The 14,427-nt window shown below is 35.1% G+C and overlaps 1 protein-coding gene across 1 annotated transcript; it reads left to right on the plus strand.

Annotated features, from left to right (window-relative positions):
- Positions 1 to 9,371: 9,371 nt before the first annotated feature.
- Positions 9,372 to 14,063, plus strand: LOC122141638 (gastrula zinc finger protein XlCGF52.1-like). Its single transcript, XM_042749541.1, has 2 exons — positions 9,372 to 10,130; positions 13,038 to 14,063. Exons 1-2 carry the CDS (start codon positions 9,818 to 9,820, stop codon positions 14,048 to 14,050), a joined length of 1,326 nt encoding a protein of 441 aa, XP_042605475.1. The 5' UTR covers positions 9,372 to 9,817; the 3' UTR covers positions 14,051 to 14,063.
- Positions 14,064 to 14,427: the final 364 nt, after the last annotated feature.

Genomic DNA, 14,427 nt, shown 5'->3' on the forward strand with positions numbered 1-14,427 from the left:
TCAGAGTTGCTTTTTTACAGGCGCTTAGAGCTCTCCTGCAAAAACGTGAGGCATCGGGGCACATAAACAGCGCGCAAAACGCTCACTGCAAATAGAAAACAAAGTCACCTCTCACTGCAAAAAAAAAAAATGTGTTCTGTCTTATCGGGGCCTCAGTCAATAGTCAAGTACTTAAAAACACATGCAAATGATGAATGTCACTTTTGTGATAATTCCTTCAACTGTCTCAAGCGTATTTTACCGAATCCCTGGATTTGGTTAGACTCTGAAACTTTTTGGAGTCCCAACGGCTTGAGTTCGAATAAAAATACATCCAAGTCTGTGACATGTCCAGGTCTGCAAAAAGTTGCACTCAAGTCCAGACTTGAGTCTGAGTACCCCAACTCTACACTCGATACACTGTCTGCCACTGTTGGTCAATTTAAGTGCTTTCCATCAAGTTTGGGTTTATCTGGATGGTAAGTGGATTTCTTCTGTGTGAACTGCTTCTATACAACGTGTTTATTTGCTGGTGAATGTGTTGAGGTTTTCTGACCTTTCTTTTAATGTGACCCTGAAATGCAGGCACACAATCTAATGGACCAATCCTTGTTACTTCAGTGAACATTGTAAGCCATCATCTCAACTCAGGATACTGAACTGTTTCTGAACAATTCCCACACGTGATGTGCTGAGCAGTGGCATTTAAATTTATAGTACAGTAAATTTATAGTAAATTCACCATAGAAAATATTTTCAAATTTCCTCTAGTAAATACGGCAGTGTTTTTGAACCATACTACTGTATAATAAAGGTACTACAGTATAATGACCCAAAATAAACAGGTAAAAGTACACAAGAAACCTAGAAACATGCAGTCTGGAGAAGGCAACACTTGGGTGTTGAAGGTTGCTATGGGGTCCAAAGATTTTTATTTATTTATTTTAAAAAAGCATACCTTTAATCTTGAGCCATCTGTCCTAGTGAAGTGCTGCTGCTTTTTTCATCATTGCACTCAAATGTTTCCTTAAAAAAAAAAAAAAAAAAAAAAAAAAGAAAAGATAAATAGGATAAAAATAATGTACATATTGCTGATTTGAGTGATGGACAGTGTAAAGAAAAAGGCACTACATTTCCATTTAAAAGCTATGCATTTTTCTGCCTTCAGTGCAAAAGCTGACAAAATACTATTGAACTTTTTTTTTTTTAATTAAATATCACATCAAATATTATGTTTTAGCAAATAAAGTGAAAAAATAAATTGACCTCTACTAACTGTAATTACTCTTAGTCTTAGCTAAATGTGCATCTTTCCAACAACAGTCTTAAATCCTTTATTTTTTCTTTTCCCTTTTCAGTGCTCAGGGTTTGTCATGTGTTCACCGTGTTCAAAATATTGCAGAGGGTTTTTTTGAGCATTGTTTTTCAGATAAACAAGTATGTTAACTTAGCATGTTTCTTAAATATCTGCATTTTTATGCTTCAGTAGAGTCAAAAACGTACATACAGCACCTTTAAAGTGTAGTAAAAACTATAGTATATTACAGCATTACTACAGTAATTTTTTTTTTACTACAGTTATAAACTCACTACAGTTAATATTAGAGTATGCTGTAGTATAAGTTAACAAATTGTACTAAATACTATAATATAACACAGTGTACTACAAATTACTATAGTAAATACTTTACTACAGTATTTTTTCATGTGGATTAACAGGTGTATATAAAGAAAACAATCACCTTAACAACATTACCACTAAGGTTGTACTTTTCTAAAAGCTTTATGTTTATAAGACACGGACAGGTGAAAGGCTACTGGCTTCTGCTAGTCTGCTGTTTATTCACTGGCAGGGACTATGCTGAAGCATTCTGACCATTCAGGTGCATGCTATAAATGGATTCTGCATCCAAACATTGCAGTTGTTTCTTATAGATCCTTATAGATTTAAGCAACATGTATTTAAATATCAGTTTTACCACTCTATTCTCATCTATTTTCAATACTTATATTTTATTGTAATTTTCTACGCATGTTTGTGATTTTAGAAAGCAGCCTGTGAACGGGACTTTTATTTTGGTTTTGTGGAGTGACGTCAGAGGGCTGCGCCGCGCTCCAGCATCTGTTGAGATTCGGGTGAAGAAAGGTTTGTGTTTTTAAGACTTTAAAGGGTTTAAATAGGTATTAGCCATTCGAGCTATTTAGTTGTTTTTACAACAACTTTAAATGAATATGTTATTTAATGCAACATAAATACTTTATCTAACACTAATAAACGATATGTTGTGCATGTAAAGCGCGTCCACATGAAGAACAGAAAAGGTGCGTTCTCATTTCGCTCCATACATCGTGAATCAGTTCATCATAAACACGAATTCAGTCACTGGCGAGTAACGTTAGTGATGAGAGAAACGGGGCTTTTCGAAACTTCGAGTCATTTGAATCAAGTGCTTCGCAAAATGATTCAGTGATTCGATTCGCTCGAATCATCGCTCGCTCACGACACCTACTGCTCAAAACTGCGTAAATGCAACGAGAACAACACAAACATGAGTAATTAAAACATTTGCTATTTATTAGTAAAAGTTGTCATTAAAGTTAAATATATTAAAAGTAATCTACAAATCAATACTAAAAGTAGATTATAAATGCCTAAAAAAGAAGGGTCTCTTTGATTTATTTTATTAATTTGTAGCAGTACTATTTACTCACCCTCAAACCATCCTAGGTGTATATAACTTTTTTTTCAGACAAAGACAATCAAAGATGTATTAAAAATTGTGACGGTATCTAATTTGCGATAATAGCTAAGGCTTTTTATCATGGTATATGGTATTATCACGATACTGAAATAAGATGCAAAAAAGTGTTGTCATAATGCAGTTTTAGCTGGTTTAATAATTTTTTTTTTCTTATATCAGCAACAACAGAATATTTAAATACAATAAAACAATACACAAAAAATGTATCAAGTAAACCGATGTTTCAAACAGATTAATGTGCAAATTAATTATACCAATAGGTAACACTTCACAATAAGATCTCATTAGTTAACCTTGGTTAATTCATAAACATTAATAATGGGCAATAGCTACATTTGTTACAGAAGATTCTTCGTTAAATAAAAATACAACTGTTAGTTCATGTTAGCTTGAGTTCATTAAAGGGGTCATATGATGCAGTTTCAAGTTTTTCTTTCTCTTTGGAGTGTTATAAGCTCTTGGTGCATAAAGAAGATCTGTGAAGTTGCAAAGACTAAAGTCTCAAATCCAAAGAGATATTCTTTATAAAAGTTTAGACTCTGCCATGCCCCTCTAAAAGGCCCCTCTTTAGACTCATTCAAACACCCCCACGTCTACATCACTACGTAAAAATATTTGCGCCCAAATGTTGGCTGGCGCTGAGCCAGAGAGAGACGTGCACTGCTCTTGTCATATTATCACAACTATGCAGTGTTCTTAACCACATAATGCATATTTTAGGTTTCAGACATTTAAATACACATAAATACTAGTAAAACAATACATTTAGAGTTTGAAAAAATACACACATTCTATGGAAGTCTATGGAAGCAACAATAATAATCCATTCAAATTTAATTTGCAGATGTGTTTTATTCATATCAGATACACATAGTGTAAGTAACTGTAAAGTTCACTCTATTCTTCACCCATGTCACCGGCCACTTATTACTTGTATTTCAGGAGAAATTGATGAATTAACGGCTGTAAATCTGACTGACAGGACTCTCTGAACTGCAGTGCGAACAAACATGGCGGCGCCCGTCTCACATTACAGATCACGATCAAGATCATTTAGAAAGGTTTTTAAACGACAAAACAAACTCATTTACACATAAATATGAGTCGGAATATCGGATTGTTCATGACATGGTATGCAAGTTTGTGAATATTTTAAATTAAAAAGGAAAAACTAAAAAGCGATCTATCTGTCATACAGTGTTATTGTAGACGCGGTGTGTCACGCGACAAGCCTGACGCGTCGCCATGGAAACAGTAAGGGGAACATTGTAAAAACGGTCGTCTTAAAAAACTCACTCTGGGGGGACCGCTAGAATATTTTAAACACCACTGAAAAGGTTAAATACTGTTCAGAAACAGAAAGTAGTGCAGCTGAATTGTTGACGGCTGCATTCATGCTGTTCCATCAGTGCGATCTGCTGTCAGAGAGTGAATGTGCGCTTTCATTCAGCGCATCTCCTGTACTCGTTTGGCCTTGCACTTCTCATCTGTGTCGGGCTTGTTTACATCAAGAGTGCACATGTGTCTTTGACGCAGCATACAGCAGTGTTGTGCATTTTAACCAGGTTAACGGAAATAATTCTTAAAACATGTTCAAAAACTCATAATTAAATGAATAATTGTTCACGGTATTTTGAAGTACCCATGATAACAATATCGTGCATGTTTATTATCGTGAAATATCGTATTACTGAATCCCGGGACATGTCTAGTCCTGGCTCTTCCAAGCTTTATAACGGCAGATTTCGAAGTCCAGTAAAACTAGTGGTAGGCAGAGCTAGGCTTCATGAAACAATGAAACAGTCGAAGCAAATGTGCCAAGGCTTTGAAAAAATTAGACACCCGTCTGTACGGTGACACCTAGTGTTCATTTTCAAGTATTGTTTGAAACAGTAGTTTAAAAAAAAAAGCACCCATCCATAAAAAGCGAATCGATGCGTTTTTGTAAGAAAAATATCCATATTCAAAATGTAATAATCACTTTAATGTAGCTTCTTTTGGACTGATGCATGTAACACCCACTGAGTGGCATTCAACAGCTTGAAAGATCAAAGACAGTTTTTCATATAACTCCGACTGGATTCGTCTGAAAGAAAGTCATATACACTTAGGATGACTTGAGGGCGAGTTATTTATGGGCTAATTTTCATTTTTGGGATAACTAACACTTTAAGTTTTAAACCTTTTATCTGACATTAACTCTTTCCCCACCAGTGTTTTTGAAAAAAGTTGCCAGCCACCGCAAGCATTTTTTAATAATTTTTCACAAAATGGCCTGAATATTTTGTCGTATGAAAATCTGAACATGTAATGCAGTAAAATAAAGAAGCCTCTACTTTTAAACAAAAAAAAAAAAAAATCACCAGTTGAGGAAAAAACACACAGATTGCATCAGTGTATAAGATGCATTTTACTACTTACTTAATTACTTTCAGAAATAATGTAAATACTGATTATATTAATAAGACGAATGGAAATTTATACACAATAAATTCTGTAAACATGTATTTAAAATGCATTTAAAACTGAACAAAAAATAAATAAATAAATAATATATATATTTGCGACTGAAAACTACTGCGTGTGACTATGAAAAAATATTTAGGAGCACCAGTGCGACTGACCCGATCAGCATATTTGTGTTTGGGTTCAGAGGAGCTTCAAAGGTTTCTTCTATTACAATTAGGGCTGTCAAATGATTAATCACGATTAATCACATCCAAAATAAAAGTTTTGTTTACATAATATATGTGTGTATACTGTGTATATTTATTATGAATATAAATACACACACACATGCATGTATATATTTAGAAGAATATGTTTATGTTTTATATATTAAATATATTTATATATAATATAAAATATAAGAATATAAATATATAACTACATGTAAATATTTTCTAAATAATCTATAATTTATGTGTTGTATTTATATATACATAATAAATATACCCTGTACACATACATATATTATGTAAACAAAACTTTTATTTTGGATGTGATTAATCGTGATTAATCATTTGACAGCCCTAATTACAATTATTATTATTATTATTATTATTATTTTACTTTTATTATTAAATTTATAGGTCTACTACAATTTATTTGCCCCGCAATAATTTCATAGCACAACTGACGCGCAGATAATAAATGATTAAATTAGATTACTCGACATTAAAAATAATTAAAAACATTTAGATATATTACACAATGAAAAGGCCTATAATAAAAAATTCCATCTAAAGTAGCCTATGTCTGAACACTGTAATAATCAGTCATCAAAATAAGACCTTTATTAGCCTACAGACAAAGAAATTTAAAGAACAACAAAAATTTTGCGATTCGAATAATCTTTTTTTTTTTCTTACACCTGGGATCCCCCACTTCATTCACGCTTGAATATAGCCATTTTTTACTATCGGGCAGAACGGTTCTAAGGACTGTCAGGTACGGTTACAGTTGTATTTCCACATGAGCCTGGTATGGTGCGGCAAGATTACAAACCGTTCTTGGCCTGGAATTCTCGGCACGGTTAGACAACCATGCTTAGCTATGCTGATAGAGTGCGTGTGCGTGACGTCACCACTCTGTTGCCTGACTACCAGTTTCTCCATAGCTGGCTAAGCGGAAACACGCTATTTGATAAAACAGCCAAAAAAAAAATTTTTCTGAGATAGTTTGGTCTGTGGAGGAAACATTTGCACTTATTGATATTATACATATCATCGCCTTCTGTTTATTTTATTTTTCACGTCAAGTTGTGTCTTTTTTCCTGTTATTGAATAAAGCAAAAAAAAATGTATAGTTAACCAATGTGCCAACCCCCCCCCCCCCCCCATGCATTCTGTACATACACATTTTTAAAAAATTTAAAAAAAAACATTAGGCCTATTTGATTTTCATGCAAAGTCTTTTTTTTTTTTTTACTTTTCAAAAGTTTCTTGAATAACTGATATACAATGTGACTGTACTGAACACCACTGTATGTGTGTGTGTGTGTGAGACATGTGTGTGTGTTGTGTGTGTGTGTGTGCATTGAAAAGGCCATGCACTTTAGACAAGGCCGATGCATTAAAAACCATTCAGTTTAATCACCATTCTACACACGCTGCTTTAACTAATGCGCATGCACACACAAACAACTCGCACAAAAAGAGATCTGAAATCGCGCTGTGCAAAAAGAAACATTCAGAAGCTCATAAACTTGTCAGCGGTTCCATGCGACTTTTATTAATCGATACTGAATCACTACATGGTATATTTCTCAGCAACGCGTTATAGTTATCGGCTAACAACTCAGCTTCATTGTTTGTAGAGAGAGACACAGACAGAGACAATTTACACCTCTCTCTCTCTCATTCTCTCTCTCTCTCTTTAAGTGTCCCTTTTAGAGAAATAGAGTAGTTTGCATCACTGGATATAGCTGTTGGTCATTTAACATTGCTATCATAAAACATATCGTTAAAGACATATATTAAATGATTTGCAGTTTCATCACAGCTCACTGTCTTTAAAGTCTGCATGAAATCAAAATTGACTTTATTTACTTTACTAGCGCACATTGCTAGTCTTGATGTAAACAATCTGTGCAAGTTAATCCGCTGAAAAAAATAGCCTTTTGTCTTCGTAATCTTTCCTCAAAATCTGAACATTTACTTCCGCTCTGGAATGGCATTCCTTTTCTGATGACGTCAGTTTGACGGCTTGGGCAGAATATCCTTAAACACACACCTCCAATCATTGGATTGCTATGAGTGAGAGACAGAGACCAGGAGCGCAAACATAAACCATGCCCTCTTTTCAATATTCCGTTTCAGATGGAAATACGTCACTACACTGAAATAAAGTCGGGCAGCAACTTCCGGTTCACGCAGAACCTCGCTCTCCTCGCTCGCTTCGCACTCTGCTTCTGTGAACAGTAAACCCCCCGCCTACTTTGATTCGATTGGCCATCTCCAGTAATTTTGACATTGACGAGCGCTGTTAGACCACAGAGGCTTTGCTCTAAAGCAGCTAGTATGTGCAGTGGTCGCACGCATTCGTGGACTAGCGCAAGTTAATTGTCACAGTTTAACAGTATTTATAGCTCCTAACAGGCTGTGTGACTATGAGAAGTTATTACCTCTAAATGTACGTCAGTATGCAGTTTTCCTTATTGCTTATTACTGTTGGCACGCGTGCCGTAGGTTGCAGTCGACCCCTGCATTATAGTATATATATTTTATATTTATCATCTCATTTAAGTATATATTTTCATCTTATTTGTTTGATTGTTTTGATTTTGTAAACTTTCGGGACTTGCATGGAAATCTGATGATTTTTTGGATGATATTTATGCAAAAATATAGACAATTCTATTGAGTTCACAAACTTTCAAGCAGCACTGTATATCAGCCATAAGAATTTTTTTTTTTTTTTTAGAAAATAAATTAAGACAATACCCAATATCTCTTGTCTCCTCTGAGAGAATATGTGCCATTAATGCAGCGTCAGATGCTGACAGCTCGGTCAGTTTTTACTCTCACTTTCTGTAGCTTAATGAATTGACTAGAGTTTAGAACTTCTTCGATCATAGGCATAATGCTCATGCAGTTTGCCTTCATGGTTTAAAACTGAAATATTTATTATTTTGTCTTTATCACTAATTGCCAAATGATGGACAATGGTTCACATTTCCCGTGATAACACTATTTTATCAAAAGATCTCCCTCTTTTCGTTTTCTTTCTTGCTGCATTAAAGATTAAATGGTTAAATTTTTATTTTCGCGCAAAAAAAGAGAAAAGAGGAAATGAGTTTAGTTTAGGTCAGTTAGTTGATATGACTGAATTGTGCTGTGCAATACCGTGGGGGAGGGGAGGATTTATTTTATGACGATTGGATTTCGTGTGGGGATTGATCGTTTCCCCCTGTACACTGCACGACAAACAATGCACAAGAAAGCTGAAATTCAGCCCGACTCAAAAAAGAGTTGCACGAGCCGAAATTCGGCTCAAAATCAGATGAAAATCGCACAGTGTATGACCGGCTTAAGTGGTTGTTTTGTCTGGTTTAATTGTGTTTATTGCTATATCCTACTTTGTGTGATGTATCCAAAAGGCAAAGTTAATACACTTACCCCCAGTTTCACAGACAAGGCTTAAGCCTAGTCCCTGAATAAAATGTTAGTCTGAGCTGTTTCAACTGAAAGAAACTTGCACTGATTGATCTTGAAATATGTCAGTGCCCTTGTTTTTGTCTCAAGGTGCACACCAGTAATGTATTTTTCTATTGAACTATGTCCTAGTCCTGGCTTAAGCTGTTAAACTGTGAAACCAGGCCTTAAAAGTGTAGTTATGAACAACAAGGATAAAAGATTTGTAGCTGTATTTTCATTATTTAAAATTCATCCTCAAGTATCTAATTATATGCGGCCTGGATGTAGGATCCATTAAAACTAGACTAAAAACCTATCTTTAGCGAAGCAGTGTGGAGAGCTGCTTTTGAAATGTTGAACCTTTATGCATATAGTCGGGATTTAATAATGCTATAGTATTATTGATATTAAACTATTTATTATTTTTTTTAAATATTTATTCACAAGTAAAAACATAAGGTTTCTATTTTATTGAGCAAATGGTGTCAACCATCCCTTTGCGCCACCTGGTGGTGATTTTCGCGAACGAGTTTCACATGAGACTGATTTGTATTTGCACAAGCAGGGCGGTAATAGGTATTCTGTTCGACTACCTACTGTACATCTAGGATGGCTTGAGGGTGAGTAAATCATGGGGTAGTTTTCATTTTTGGGTTAACTATCCTTTAAACTAGGGAGCTGATTGAGACGCACCCAGAGATTTAGTTTAGATTTATTTTTCTTTCTGTTAATTATTCTCATCTTAAACAGGACAAAGTGTCAAAACACACAGAAAAACTCCTGCTGAACCTGCTGAGATACGTGACACCATAGAGATGGCACTTATTAAAGAGGAGACTGAAGACATGAGTAATGAAGAAGCTTTCGGAGTCAAACATGAAGATACTGAGACACAAACAGAGATGGTGTTTATTAAAGAGGAGAGTGAAGACATGAAGAATGAAAGAAGCTTTCAGAGTCAAACATGAAGATACTGAGGAGGAACAAATAGAGATGGTGTTCATTAAAGAGGAGAGTCAAAACACGAGGACTGAAGAAACATTCAGAATCAAACATGAAGATACTAAGGAACAAACAGAGATGGTGCTTATTAAAAAGGAGAGTGAAGACATGAGTAATGAAGAAGCTTTCAGAGTCAAACATGAAGATAGTGAGACACAAACAAAGATGGTGTTAATTGAAGAGGAGATTGAAGACACAATGAATGAAGAAACATTCAGAGTCAAACATGAAGATACTGAGGAACAAACAGGTTGGTTTTCTTCTCAAAGCTGAACTCACTCATTTTATCCTTAAAAAATGTCCAGCTTGTCCAGCTCTACAGGAATGAATTCTGTTTTTTGAAGAATAATATATGAGTGTCTTAATTAGAGGTCGACCTATTTATCGGTTTTGCCGATTAATCGGCACCGATAGTTGATTGCTGGAACAATCGGTTATCGGCAAAAATCCATGGCGATAGTTTTCCGCATTTCGTCCCTTGCTGGAACTGCTGATAGTTTTCCGGGTTGCGTCTGTTGTTGGAGCAGCTGAGAATGCTCTGTTTTTATTATACAGTGCAAGAGCGGCCTCTAGTGGTTGAAATCACTGACAGCACGTGCTGTTTGTTTAGACACGTGACGCTGCACGCTGCACAGAGCGAGAAGATTCAGACAGAAAATCCTGCTGCACCTCAGAGTGCCATTCACATAGTTTTCCATTAAATCACATTATGTTCACCCCGAATCATTGTTAATGTACATAATGAATTGTATATTGAGATTTTCCATCGAAACGTTTGTCTTTCTGTGGCTCTAATAAAGTCTGTATGCTTCATTTATAGAGCTATAATATAGATCGCTTTTTCCATTTGCTCCGTTTTTTAAACACTGAACTTCAAATTATCTTCGCCTCATTGCTCATTCTTTTAGTCAGCTTGTGTCCGTTTGGTGAATAAATAAACAGTTTACTGCTGCTCGAGCTGAACGCGATGCGTCCGGATGTGTGTGATACCGGTGAGTTCTCCTAGACTCAGCTGCTCTTTTATTTTGATTAGACAATCATTAAGTGCTCAATAATAGATGCAGTTAAAGTGCGAGAGTAAACATTGTGCTGGTATAATTGTAGGGCCCTATGTTTTCCGCAATGCAGAAAACGCGGATTGAATCGCGGAATCCATTCATAAAAACGGAATTCACAGTATAGCGCACGTGACGCTCGCGGTGATTTCAGCGTCTGCTGTCTCACTAAATGAGGACGAAAACACATGAAGAACTTCTCCAGAACTGCTCTGAGAGTCACTTCATGAGCATTTGACCGTTTGATTCGAGCAAAAGCATCATATCACATGCACAGAATTGTAAAGGTATTCTTTTATTTTGCAACCCGTCAAAATAAAAGTCCGGTGTTGAAGTCTATTGTTCAGTAGAATGTACATAGCCTACTACTACTATGAAAATGAGACGAGCATTATTTTTTAAGGAATAATCACACAACATTTCTTCCATGTTTTAATTTTAATAGTAAATAAAAAAAAGTTTGCTTTATTTTAAGTAATTAAAAGACAAATAAAATTAATGTTTCATGCCTTGATTAAATAATAAAAATGTAAATACACACAGAATTTTTGAGCGGAAAAATCACTAGGCTTCTTTAAGAAAAAAATAAATAAGTTGTTTTATGCATTCAAATAATTAGACATGATAAAATAGAATTTGGTAACAATAAAAAAATATGGTGAGAAAAAATAAAACATTTTATAGGGCCCTAATCATGTATTTTTTGTTAAACTTTTATTAAACTGAATGTGTAAGTTTCATGATTTTATTTAATTAGACTTACTTTATGATGAATAAACTAATTTAACTATTAAAAAGGAGTGCAGTAAAATTAAAATGGAAAAAACAGAATCCAGAAAAATTAAATAACAGAATTTGGAAATAAATAAAATGGAATTTAGGAAAAAATTAAACAGATTATTAGAGTGTGGTAATTTCAACATTTACTATTACTATTACTGTTATTATTATTGTTATTATTATTACTGCTACTACTTTTTTTTGTAAATAAAGCATTATTTTAGGTTTTTTTTTTTTTAGTGCTTTAGTGCTTTGTTTTTTTTTTAGTTTTGTTTAATTATTTAGTATTTTTGTTGTTTTTTTAGTTATTTTTATTTGTTTTTTTTTTCCAATATCGGTCGACCTCTAGTCCTAATTCAATTTTATTTTTCATGGAGTGAGTCACATCCTGTGAACAGACATCGTACCCTTGGAATTATAAGGTCCTATCTGCATTCCGAGTAGTTTTGAGATATTGAGCTTCAAAGTTTTTGTGTTCCATTCGACTGTGTAGATAGAACCTTATTGTTTTTAAAATAAAAAGGCCCATAATGTACACAACATTAAAAACAATCTATCACATACTGTAAATACGTTGACAGAATAAGAATATGTTAATAACTCAATTTTGACAAAAATGTAAGATAGAACCTTATAATTCCAAGGGGACGACATGTCACATGACATGAGATCACATGACCAGAAAAATACTAAAACGCTGCTTTCAAGTGCAGCTGAGAAGATTTTACTTTGAAGTTGGGCATTTGTTACTATGACATGACATGTTAAATTAGGAAAAGTAATACAGAAGTAGTCTAAATAAAATAATTAATTTGTATAATATTAAACCCAATATCTTCTACATAATTATAGAAATCATGTCTAAGTTATACTCTGCAACAGCGGTTAAATTCAGATCATGTGACTATTAAGATAACGTATTGTTTTTCGTATTGGGAGGAGAAACATAGTCACACCCCCAGCTAAAACAATGTCTAATTGGTCAGGACACCAGTAGGGATGTGTCTAACAGCTGAGTTTAAAAACTCATGATAAAAAACAAACTACTGCTTTTTGCCCACTTTTTGCGTTCTTTCGGTGTGTTTGTGATGTATGTATTAAAAGAGAAGTATTGTGTGTTTTGTGCTTACAAGTTAATGTCTTAAACTGCTCATCTTGTTACAGTTCTAATAAATAGTGTTTTCACTATACTTTGTATATTATTATCCATTGCAGAGCTGATAGTTATGGCCGTTCAATTAATCACTGACCAATTAATTTGATCAGCCATAAGACATTGGTTTACACACAGGTTAACATGTATTTATTTTTTTCCACTGTAGCCACAATGCCACCAAAAGAGGAGAGACAAGAACTGAATGAAATGGAAGAGAAGGAGAAGAATGAGGAACTTTTTTTTTTCATATGTGTAAAAAAATCTGTAAAGACTGAAAAAAATTCCTCACGAAAAAGAGCCCAGAAGACCAAATCTAACACCTGCCATCAGTGTGGAAAGAGTTTCAGAGAGAAAAAAAACCTTAATGACCACATGAGGGTTCACACTGGAGAAAAGCCTTTCACCTGCCCTCAGTGTGGAAAGAGTTTCAGTCTCACAGGAAACCTTAAAATCCACATGAGAATTCACACTGGAGAGAAGCCTTTCACCTGCCCCCAGTGTGGAAGGAGTTTCAGTCACACAGGAAACCTTACAAGCCACATGAGAATTCACACTGGAGAGAAACCTTACACATGCCAACAGTGTGGAAAAGGGTTTCAGGGAAAAAAAATCCTTAACGACCACGTGAGAATTCACACTGGAGAGAAACCTTACACATGCCAACAGTGTGGAAAGGGTTTCAACGGGAAAAAAATCCTGAAAGACCACATGAGAACTCACACTGGAGAGCAACCCTACATATGCCAACAGTGTGGAAAGTGTTTCAGTCAAAAAGCAAACCTTATAAGCCACATGAGAATTCACTCTGGAGAGAAGCCTTACACCTGCAAGCAGTGTGGAAAAAGTTTCACTAAAAAGTGGAACATCATAAAACACATGAGAATTCACACTGGAGAGAAGCCTTATACATGCTCTCAGTGTGGAAAGTGTTTTAGACATAAACCATCCTTTGATTCCCACATGAGAATTCATACTGGGAAAAACCCTCACTCTTGCAAATTGTGTGGGAAGAGCTTTACACGAAAAGGATCTCTTAAGAATCACATGGTCATTCACACTGGAGAGAAGCCTTTCACTTGTGATCAGTGTGGAAAGAGTTTTGGACGAAAAGTAACCCTTAATCAACATGTGAAGATTCACTTTAAGAGAAGTGTTTTAGATGTTGTCAGTATGGAATGAGTTTCTTAGACAGGAAAAAACCTTAAGAATCATAAAATATCTGGAGAGAGGTGAGCCATTGCTACCTATGTTTTCCCAATTACCCAATAATAATCTGAAAAGCTGTCATGTAAACACCCCAATCAGTCTGATTAAGCTCGATTCAAATGAAATGTCGATCTGATAAAAGAGGACCTGAAATAATTCAATCAGTACAAAGCAAAATGTCTCAGGTTATGCATGTAACTATGGTTCCCCGAGAGGGAACGAGACGCTGTGTCCTCTAGCGGACACTATGGGGAATGCTGCCAGCTTGACTTGTCTGAAGCACATGTGCAAAAACTCCATTTGTTATTGGTCCACGTGGCCCGTGACGTCACACGTGGATGCCCGGAAGT

The sequence above is a fragment of the Cyprinus carpio genome, chromosome A4 (assembly GCF_018340385.1).
Source record: "Cyprinus carpio isolate SPL01 chromosome A4, ASM1834038v1, whole genome shotgun sequence".
Taxonomy (NCBI): domain Eukaryota; kingdom Metazoa; phylum Chordata; class Actinopteri; order Cypriniformes; family Cyprinidae; genus Cyprinus; species Cyprinus carpio.